This window comes from Salvelinus alpinus, chromosome 28, assembly GCF_045679555.1.
Source record: "Salvelinus alpinus chromosome 28, SLU_Salpinus.1, whole genome shotgun sequence".
NCBI classification, from domain to species: Eukaryota; Metazoa; Chordata; class Actinopteri; order Salmoniformes; family Salmonidae; genus Salvelinus; species Salvelinus alpinus.
Genome location: NC_092113.1, coordinates 45955642 through 45966930, shown reverse-complemented (window position 1 = coordinate 45966930; position 11289 = coordinate 45955642). Strand labels below are relative to the sequence as shown.

Sequence of the window (11289 nt, the reverse complement as noted above, 5' to 3'; positions counted from 1 at the left end):
TATGTGTATGGACCAATAACATCTGCTAAATATGGACCAATAACACCTGCTAAATATGGACCAATAACATCTGCTAAATATGTGTATGGACCAATAACATCTGCTAAATATGGACCAATAACACCTGCTAAATATGGACCGATAACACCTGCTAAATATGGACCGATAACACCTGTTAAATATGGACCGATAACATCTGTTAAATATGGACCAATAACATCTGTTAAATATGGACCAATAACATCTGTTAAATATGGACCGATAACATCTGTTAAATATGGACCAATAACATCTGTTAAATATGGACCAATAACATCTGTTAGATATGGACCAATAACATCTGTTAAATATGGACCAATAACATCTGTTAAATATGGACCAATAACATCTGTTAAATATGGACCAATAACATCTGTTAAATATGGACCAATAACATCTGTTAAATGTGGACCAATAACACCTGTTAAATATGGACCAATAACATCTGTTAAATATGGACCAATAACACCTGTAAATATGGACCAATAACATCTGTTAAATATGGACCAATAACACCTGTAAATATGGACCAATAACATCTGTTAAATATGGACCAATAACATCTGTTAAATATGGACCAATAACATCTGTTAAATATGGACCAATAACATCTGTTAAATATGAACCAATAACATCTGTTAAATATGAACCAATAACATCTGTTAAATATGGACCAATAACATCTGTTAAATATGAACCAATAACATCTGCTAAATATAGTTATGTGACATTTAAGATTTGACTTTGATCTGAACACGGGTCCACCGGCTTCCGTTTCTAAACGTTTGCTCCGGTTTCCGACTAACACATTTACACCCCTGATCAGGGAGCCACACTTTGAACTGTGGATATGAAGAGAAATCCCAGCATGCCCCTTCAATTGACACAGCAGCTTAATTACACACACTTTCTTTTATTGCTTATTTTACAAATGTACAAAGGAAAAGCTTTCTTTGTTCTCTAGTTAAGAAAGGAAAAAGTCCCTAGTTAAAGGAAAGGGTTTCTTAGTTCCCTGGTTAACAAAGGAAAGGGTTTCTTAGTTCCCTAGTTAACAAAGGAAAGGGTTTCTTAGTTCCCTAGTTAGAAAGGTAGAAAAACAAATGTTTTTAACAAAAAGGTCAGAAAGAAAACTAATCAAAGAGACCGAAACCCATGTCTTCATCTGACTCCTCAGACTCCTCCTTCTTCTCCTCCTCCTTCTTCTCTTCCGCTGTAAGAAAAATATTTAAATTCAGGAGAAAAAGGGGGGGGGGGAGAATGAAAATGAAAGAGGGAGAATGTGAAAGTGGGAGAGAGACAATATTAAAGAGGGAGAGAGAGACCAAAACAGAGAGACAGATACAGGGAGAATCTCTATTACAGTTCCCTCACATCCTCTCTCCTTTTCAAAAGGGGGTTTGAAAAGGAGATGAGAGGCTGTGAGGAACATGTAATTGAGATCTTCCCGTAGAGAGCGGTTCTCACAGGCAGGAGCGGCCCCAGGAGCAACAGCAGCAGATCCACCAGCCGCTGACACCGCCACAGCCCCCCCTACTGGCACGGAGGCCAACTTGGACATTCCTACAGACAGACAGACATGGGTGAGACTAGAGATACACAGAGTAGGGGGAAGTTGCCACTAGATGCTGATCCTAGATCTGTACCTAGGGAAGCTGATCCTAGATCTGTACCTAGGGAAACTGTACCCCAGAATGGGAAACTGATCCTAGATCTGTACCTAGGGAAACTGTACCCCCGAATGGGAAACTGATCCTAGATCTGTACCCAGGGGAAACTGATCCTAGATCTGTACCTAGGGGAAACTGATCCTAGATCTGTACCTAGGGTAACTGAACCCAGGAGAATGATACACTCACCAATATAACAATCATAAACAGAATAACAATCAAATCTGCCAAGACTGACACTGCTATTTCCAATGAGTCAGAGGATGAGTCTCGAATGGGACCCGTACGGTCCTCTACTGTTGACCAGGGAAGGGAACCCGTACGGTCCTCTACTGTTGACCAGGGAAGGGAACCCGTACGGTCCTCTACTGTTGACCAGGGAAGGGAACCCGTACGGTCCTCTACTGTTGACCAGGGAAGGGAACCCGTACGGTCCTCTACTGTTGACCAGGGAAGGGAACCCGTACGGTCCTCTACTGTTGACCAGGGAAGGGAACCCAATACGGTCCTCTACTGTTGACCAGGGAAGGGAACCCGTACGGTCCTCTACTGTTGACCAGGGAAGGGAACCCGTACGGTCCTCTACTGTTGACCAGGGAAGGGAACCCGTACGGTCCTCTACTGTTGACCAGGGAAGGGAACCCGTACGGTCCTCTACTGTTGACCAGGGAAGGGAACCCGTACGGTCCTCTACTGTTGACCACTGCATCTCACTGCATCTCAGTACTAGAGGCATCACTACAGACCCTGGTTCGATTCCAGGCTGTATCACAGCGGTTTAAGGCACTGCATCTCAGTGCTAGAGGCGTCACTACAGACCCTGGTTTGATTCCAGGCTGTATCACAGCGGTTTAAGCCACTGCATCTCAGTGCTAGAGGCGTCACTATAGACCCTGGTTCGATTCCAGGCTGTATCACAGCGGTTTAAGCCACTGCATCTCAGTGCTAGAGGCGTCACTACAGACCCTGGTTCGATTCCAGGCTGTATCACAGCGGTCTAAGGCACTGCATCTCAGTGCTAGAGGCATCACTACAGACCCTGGTTCGATTCCAGGCTGTATCACAGCGGTCTAAGGCACTGCATCTCAGCGCTAGAGGCATCACTACAGACCCTGGTTCGATTCCAGACTGAATCACATGCAACCCGTACGGTCCTCTACCGTTGACCAGGGAAGGGAACCCGTACGGTCCTCTACTGTTGACCAGGGAAGGGAACCCGTACGGTCCTCTACTGTTGACCAGGAAAGGGAACCCAATACGGTCCTCTACTGTTGACCAGGGAAGGGAACCCGTACGGTCCTCTACCGTTGACCAGGGGAGGGAACCCGTACGGTCCTCTACCGTTGACCAGGGAAGGGAACCCGTACGGTCCTCTACCGTTGACCAGGGAAGGGAACCCGTACGGTCCTCTACCGTTGACCAGGGAAGGGAACCCGTACGGTCCTCTACTGTTGACCAGGGAAGGGAACCCGTACGGTCTTCTACTGTTGACCAGGGAAGGGAACCTGTACGGTCCTCTACTGTTGACCAGGGAAGGGAACCCGTACGGTCCTCTACCGTTGACCAGGGAAGGGAACCCGTACGGTCCTCTACCGTTGACCAGGGAAGGGAACCCGTACGGCCCTCTACCGTTGACCAGGGAAGGGAACCCGTACGGTCCTCTACCGTTGACCAGGGAAGGGAACCCGTAAGGTCCTCTACCGTTGACCAGGGAAGGGGACCCGTACGGTCCTCTACCATTGACCAGGGAAGGGAACCCGTACGGCCCTCTACCGTTGACCAGGGAAGGGAACCCGTACGGTCCTCTACCGTTGACCAGGGAAGGGAACCCGTAAGGTCCTCTACCGTTGACCAGGGGAGGGAACCCGTACGGTCCTCTACTGTTGACCAGGGAAGGGAACCCGTACGGTCCTCTACTGTTGACCAGGGAAGGGAACCCGTACGGTCCTCTACTGTTGACCAGGGAAGGGAACCCGTACGGTCCTCTACTGTTGACCAGGGAAGGGAACCCGTACGGTCCTCTACTGTTGACCAGGGAAGGGAACCCAATACGGTCCTCTACTGTTGACCAGGGAAGGGAACCCGTACGGTCCTCTACTGTTGACCAGGGGAGGGAACCCGTACGGTCCTCTACTGTTGACCAGGGAAGGGAACCCAATACGGTCCTCTACCGTTGACCAGAGGAGGGAACCCGTAAGGTCCTCTACCGTTGACCAGGGAAGGGAACCCGTACGGTCCTCTACTGTTGACCAGGGAAGGGAACCCGTACGGTCCTCTACTGTTGACCAGGGAAGGGAACCTGTACGGTCCTCTACCGTTGACCAGGGAAGGGAACCCGTACGGTCCTCTACCGTTGACCAGGGAAGGGAACCCGTACCGTCCTCTACCGTTGACCAGGGAAGGGAACCCGTACGGTCCTCTACTGTTGACCAGGGAAGGGAACCCGTACGGTCCTCTACTGTTGACCAGGGTCCACAGGGAAGGGAACCCGTACGGTCCTCTACTGTTGACCAGGGAAGGGAACCCGTAAGGTCCTCTACTGTTGACCAGGGAAGGGAACCCGTACGGTCCTCTACTGTTGACCAGGGAAGGGAACCCGTACGGTCCTCTACTGTTGACCAGGGAAGGGAACCCGTACGGTCCTCTACCGTTGACCCAGGGAAGGGAACCCGTACGGTCCTCTACTGTTGACCAGGGAAGGGAACCCGTACGGTCCTCTACTGTTGACCAGGGAAGGGAACCCGTACGGTCCTCTACTGTTGACCAGGGAAGGGAACCCGTACGGTCCTCTACTGTTGACCAGGGAAGGGAACCCGTACGGTCCTCTACTGTTGACCAGGGAAGGGGACCCGTACGGTCCTCTACTGTTGACCAGGGAAGGGAACCCGTACGGTCCTCTACTGTTGACCAGGGAAGGGAACCCGTACGGTCCTCTACTGTTGACCAGGGAAGGGAACCCGTACGGTCCTCTACTGTTGACCAGGGAAGGGAACCCGTACGGTCCTCTACTGTTGACCAGGGAAGGGAACCCGTACGGTCCTCTACTGTTGACCAGGGGAGGGGACCCGTACGGTCCTCTACTGTTGACCAGGGAAGGGGACCCGTACGGTCCTCTACTGTTGACCAGGGGAGGGGACCCGTACGGTCCTCTACTGTTGACCAGGGAAGGGGACCCGTACGGTCCTCTACCGTTGACCAGGGAAGGGAACCCGTACGGTCCTCTACTGTTGACCAGGGAAGGGAACCAGACACATGTTTACCTGCGTTCAGAACTTCATTAATGTCTTTTCCCATCAGCCCACTGATGACCTGTAGTGGAACAGCACAACGTCAGACAGAGGTCACTACCAGCTGTCACTCTGTCTCTGTGCGTCCCACCGTAGCCAGGCGCTGGTCGTCAGCCTCGATGCCCAGGATCTCCTTGATGTTCTGACTGCTGGGGTTGGTGTCGCCACCCAGCGCTGCCAACAGGTAAGCGGCCACGTAACGCATTCTACAGCAAAGGAGGAGAGATTACACGGTTAAATTTACAAACCCGGATGACGCTGGGCCAATTGTGCGCTGCCCTACGGGACTCCGGATCCCTGTGGATTCTGGAAATCACTCAAGATAACTATTAGGTTACATGAATAAAATAGAAAATAGAAATTGTACCTGAATAGTTCCCACCCTCAAAATTCAGACAACATAGACAGACGGGGTTAGCGATTAGCATCATAGTTAGCTAGCTAACGTAGATGGGATTGTAAGGTTGATATTGTCTTTTAATGTAGCTTTGGGAACCAGTGTTAATTACACAGTGTAGGGACATCAAACGTTCAGCCTGCTGCACTGACCGCTCTCGTCTAGCGCGCCTGCTTAAATATTGCTCAGGCGATGTTTAAACTCTCTCCATGGTTAAAGTAGGGCACTCCCGGGTGGCGCAGCGGTTTAAGGCACTGCATCTCAGTGCTAGAGGCGTCACTACAGACCCTGGTTCGATTATAGGCTGTATCACAGCGGTTTAAGGCACTGCATCTCAGTGCTAGAGGCGTCACTACAGACCCTGGTTCGATTCCAGGCTGTATCACAGCGGTTTAAGGCACTGCATCTCAGTGCTAGAGGCATCACTACAGACCCTGGTTTGATTCCAGGCTGTATCACAGCGGTCTAAGGCTCTGCATCTCAGTGCTAGAGGCATCACTACAGACCCTGGTTCGATTCCAGGCTGTATCACAGCGGTTTAAGGCACTGCATCTCAGTACTAGAGGCATCACTACAGACCCTGGTTCGATTCCAGGCTGTATCACAGCGGTTTAAGGCACTGCATCTCAGTGCTAGAGGCGTCACTACAGACCCTGGTTTGATTCCAGGCTGTATCACAGCGGTTTAAGCCACTGCATCTCAGTGCTAGAGGCGTCACTATAGACCCTGGTTCGATTCCAGGCTGTATCACAGCGGTTTAAGCCACTGCATCTCAGTGCTAGAGGCGTCACTACAGACCCTGGTTCGATTCCAGGCTGTATCACAGCGGTCTAAGGCACTGCATCTCAGTGCTAGAGGCATCACTACAGACCCTGGTTCGATTCCAGGCTGTATCACAGCGGTCTAAGGCACTGCATCTCAGCGCTAGAGGCATCACTACAGACCCTGGTTCGATTCCAGACTGAATCACATGCAGCCGTGATCGGGAGTTCCATAGGGCAGTGCACAATTGGCCCAGCGTCATCCGGGTTTGTAAATAACAATTTGTTCTGAACTGACTTGCTTAGTTAAATAAAAGGTTTGATTTTTTTTTTTTAAGGTTTAAAAGTTGGAAGAAATAGAGTGTGCTACATTTACTATCATCACACATTGACATATTTCATTATGTTATATAACACTTACTTCTCTTTGGTGGACACAATGTGTCACTATACTACAGTTTCCACCACACAATAATTACCGGAAATACAAATCCTTTTTACCTCAGATTTCTGATGTTACCATTAAATTTTACAGTCATCGCGATCTCACAAAATCTCACTACCTTAAAACAGATCAATATATTTGGTTTAGTACCAGTGTTTTTGTCTTACGCGCCAGTCCGTAGCGGGACTTGACGCCTCATGTCCACCAGATGCATTTAAACTCTTTGCGTTCCGGCGGAACCCTCGCCCCTTCCTGTCCCTCCTGACCCAGCGGTCCTCAGAGGCTAGCCTATGCTCAGCCATTGTCAATGGAGCGGTACGCAACGCTACGTTGGGGTTGCCACACTAGGCTGCGGTGCGTTCTGCGTACAGCAAGCGTTCAATATTTAGAATGTATGCGTTGCTTGACGGCCCGGTGGTCCGGTGTGGCTCAGTTAGTAGAGCAAGACACCTGCAACGCCAGGGCTGTGGGTTAGATTCCCACAAGGGACCATTACTAACAAATAGGAAAACAACTTTAATTTCATGCCAACTTTTGCGAGAACCTAAAGCTAGCAGTTAGTGTAAGAAATTGTATTAGATACTGGTAACTTGTTTTAACCACTTCTCAGCACAAGCTATACTTGACACAACATGCACCCATCCCCACTACTTTGTCAGACCCACACACACATCCCCTCCCCCATGAATAGGGCCCTGTGAAAACAAACGCACATGCAGGATGCCTTTGGATGAGACTAGGACAAAGAACTGTGTGAAAAGCCAATGGAATGTCGACATCAGGCCCGGACAGGACTACCCACGACCCAGATCGACCAATCGGAAGGCCAGACTACAAGATCAACCTACTTTGCTTGTTGCCTATATAATCTGTATGAACTGTTTAGAGGTCTCTCTTCCGACGATTCCATACGAGTCAGACAGAAGGAGCCGTGCTGCACGATTTACTAAGATATCTTTGCATCTGAATAAACGGCCTTATTATATAATTATCCACCTCGTCCTATGTCTCTACTTGATCTCCTGTCTCCAGTAAACGTTTTACTAACATTAGCTAATCTTTTTAGCGTCGTGTAAATCGGAGTGTCAGTTATAAATTAGCCAGTTTTCGCAGCATATCAAGTTCATTTTGTAGATCAACCCTGTATAACGCATTTATATAATCTAACCAATAGTCATCATTACTTACTTTAATTAAGTAGAAAACAGACACTAAACGTCGGTCCGTTCTGAGAGTTGTAACAGGAAGGGTTAACGGCTTTTTGTTTGTTTCTGTTTACTACTTCTATGGTGAAACTAAAGTCAAGTTAATTCTACTCCCACATGTACATCGCCACCTAGTGGATGTAGATTCCCATCAACATAAATGTTGCAGTACAAACGTGTGTAAGGGAGTGATATGAATAATGGAAATATGTGAATATTGAAATGTTGAGCAAGTTTGGACAGCTCTTTTAATAACTATACTGAAAGAAGACTTTGTAGTTGAATGGTAAAAGAGTTGGGAAAGAGTAACTCTAGTTTGAAGTCTGTCCAGTGTTTTTTCTCTCTCTCTCTCTCTCTCTCTGCGTGTTTTGCTGCAGTGTTGACTGTTTCAGAACACACTGGTACAGGTATGTAGAACAGTTCGAATGGCTCTTAAATCTCTTAAAAGGTTGAAAAATTCCAGTAACTTTCCCCAAATTCACAGCTTTTCCAGAAATCCTGTTTGGAAGATTCAGGATTTCCTGCGTATTCCATTCTGATTCAGGGGATCTTCCAACCGGAATTTTGAAATCTTGCAAGTACAACCCTTTTCGTCAGCCAACAAGATGAGTAGTCCTAACGAACAGCGAAAGCACTAGCCCATGTCAATCTACTATCCCCATTAGAATAGACCAACTTTTGTACTATTCTGTGCAATAAATAAATATTACAAACATTGTCTGGGACAGTTGTGGGATGCAATAGATCCCAAATTAATACAACCACTAGCATCTCAAACACTTTTATTTCACATTGTGAAAGTGATAGTTACTACCTCTAGATAGACCGTCCCTCTAGATAGGTCCTCCTATATAATCCGACTAGGAGTGGTGATCTAGGATCAGGTTCACCCTCTATATATAATCAGAGAAGGAGTGGTGTCCTAGGATCAGGTTCACCCTCTATATATAATCAGAGTAGGAGTGGTGACCTAGGATCAGGTTCACCCTCTATATATAATCCGACTAGGAGTGGTGATCTAGGATCAGGTTCACCCTGTATGTATAATCAGAGTAGGAGTGGTGATCTAGGATCAGGTTCACCCTCTATATATAATCAGTGTAGGAGTGGTGATCTAGGATCAGGTTCACCCTGTATGTATAATCAGAGAAGGAGTGGTGTCCTAGGATCAGGTTCACCCTCTATATATAATCAGAGTAGGAGTGGTGATCTAGGATCAGGTTCACCCTCTATATATAATCAGTGTAGGAGTGGTGATCTAGGATCAGGTTCACCCTGTATGTATAATCAGAGAAGGAGTGGTGTCCTAGGATCAGGTTCACCCTCTATATATAATCAGAGTAGGAGTGGTGATCTAGGATCAGGTTCACCCTGTATGTATAATCAGACTAGGAGTGGTGATCTAGGATCAGGTTCACCCTGTATGTATAATCAGAGTAGGAGTGGTGATCTAGGATCAGGTTCACCCTGTATATATAATCAGTGTAGGAGTGGTGATCTAGGATCAGGTTCACCCTGTATGTATAATCAGAGTAGGAGTGGTGTCCTAGGATAAAGACACTGTCCATATAATTGAACTCATTATGATCTTACCTTCCGCAAGACTGGATTGGTCTCTTGGGTCAAAGTTGACCATGTACATTAATTAAATATGATTAGTTCTATAAATTCATATGAACATGCACTGTAATAGTACATAACAGTGGTATGCATGTAGTTATTATAGCTGTCATAGACCCACTAGTCTGGTATTGTAGTGATTATAGCTGTCATAGACCCTGTAGTCTGGTATTGTAGTTATTATAGCTGTCATAGACCCACTAGCTCCTCCGCCTCCCTCTCCGCATTCCCTCCCAGTGCCAGCTGGTAAAACTCTCCCCTCTCTGCAGCTCCTCCCAGTGCCAGCTGGTAAAACTCTCCCCTCTCTGCAGCTCCTCCCAGTGCCAGCTGGTAAAACTCTCCCCTCTCAGCAGCGTTTCCCAGTGCCAGCTGGTAAAACTCTCCCCTCTCAGCAGCGTTTCCCAGTGCCAGCTGGTAAAACTCTCCCCTCTCTGCAGCTCCTCCCAGTGCCAGCTGGTAAAACTCTCCCCTCTCAGCAGCGTTTCCCAGTGCCAGCTGGTAAAACTCTCCCCTCTCAGCAGCGTTTCCCAGTGCCAGCTGGTAAATCTATCCCTCTCTGCAGCTCCTCAGCCTCCCAGTGCCAGCTGGTAAATCTATCCCTCTCTGCAGCTCCTCAGCCTCCCAGTGCCAGCTGGTAAATCTATCCCTCTCTGCAGCTCCTCAGCCTCCCAGTGCCAGCTGGTAAATCTATCCCTCTCTGCAGCTCCTCAGCCTCCCAGTGCCAGCTGGTAAATCTATCCCTCTCTGCAGCTCCTCAGCCTCCCAGTGCCAGCTGGTAAATCTATCCCTCTCTGCAGCTCCTCAGCCTCCCAGTGCCAGCTGGTAAATCTATCCCTCTCTGCAGCTCCTCAGCCTCCCAGTGCCAGCTGGTAAATCTATATAAATAACATCAGCCAGGTTCTGACTGTAGCATTATATTTCCTGTTACAAAACGTAATGCTAAGGTCTGCACTAGTGAATACAACCAGGTTGCAGACCAGCGACTGCAGTAAGCTTGGTGACCACTAGAGCGCAGCAGAGGACTACCAGTGGTATAACATAATGGGCTGACGGTTGCAGCAGGTTGCTAGGAGATGGTTGTGGTTGCTAGGTGATGGGTGGTAGATGGGATAGCATGTTGCTAGGTGATGGGTGGTGGATGGGATAACAGGTTGCTAGGTGATGGTTGCTAGGTGAGCGGTGGTAGATGGGATATCAGGTTGCTAGGTGAGGGGTGGTGGATGGGATATCAGGTTGCTAGGTGAGGGGTGATAGATGGGATAGCAGGTCTCTAGGGGATGGGTGGTGGTTGCTAGGTAAGGGGTGGTGGATGGGGAAATCAGGTTGCTAGGTGAGGGGTGGTAGATGGGATATCAGGTTGCTAGGTGAGGGGTGGTAGATGGGATATAAGGTTGCTAGGTGAGGGGTGGTAGATGGGATATCAGGTTGCTAGGTGAGGGGTGGTGGATGGGAAATCAGGTTGCTAGGTGAGGGGTGGTAGATGGGATATCAGGTTGCTAGGTGAGGGGTGGTAGATGGGATATAAGGTAGCTAGGTGATGTTTGCTAGGTGAGGGGTGGTGGATGGGATATCAGGTTGCTAGGTAAGGGGTGGTCAGAGAGAGGGTTGGTAGATGGGATATCAGGTTGCTAGGATAGGGGTGGTAGATGGGATATCAGGCTGCTAGGTGAGGGGTGGTAGATGGGATATCAGGTTGCTAGGTGAGGGGTGGTAGATGGGATATCAGGTTGCTAGGTGAGGGGTGGTAGATGGGATATCAGGTTGCTAGGTGAGGGGTGGTAGATGGGATATCAGGTTGCTAGGTGAGGGGTGGTAGATGGGATATCAGGTTGCTAGGTGAGGGGTGGTAGATGGGATATCAGGTTGCT

At 48.4% G+C, this 11289-nt stretch overlaps 1 protein-coding gene across 1 annotated transcript; it reads right to left on the bottom strand.

Moving 5' to 3' along the window:
• Positions 1-936: 936 nt before the first annotated feature.
• LOC139556847 (large ribosomal subunit protein P2-like) lies at positions 937-5198 on the bottom strand. The gene is made up of 4 exons (XM_071370952.1): positions 5085-5198; positions 4967-5015; positions 1504-1599; positions 937-1249 (listed from the first exon to the last, which is right to left on the bottom strand). Exons 1-4 carry the CDS (start codon positions 5196-5198, stop codon positions 1170-1172), a joined length of 339 nt encoding a protein of 112 aa, XP_071227053.1. The 3' UTR covers positions 937-1169.
• Positions 5199-11289: the final 6091 nt, after the last annotated feature.

Coding starts and splice junctions, on each gene's coding strand:
- LOC139556847 (XM_071370952.1), bottom strand. CDS start 5,198: ATGCGTTACGTGGCCGCTTACCTGTTGGCAGCGCTGGGTGGCGACACC. Junction 5,016..5,084: donor ACGACCAGCGCCTGGCTACG/GTGGGACGCACA, acceptor GTTCCACTACAG/GTCATCAGTGGGCTGATGGG. Junction 1,600..4,966: donor TAATGAAGTTCTGAACGCAG/GTAAACATGTGT, acceptor GTCTGTCTGTAG/GAATGTCCAAGTTGGCCTCC.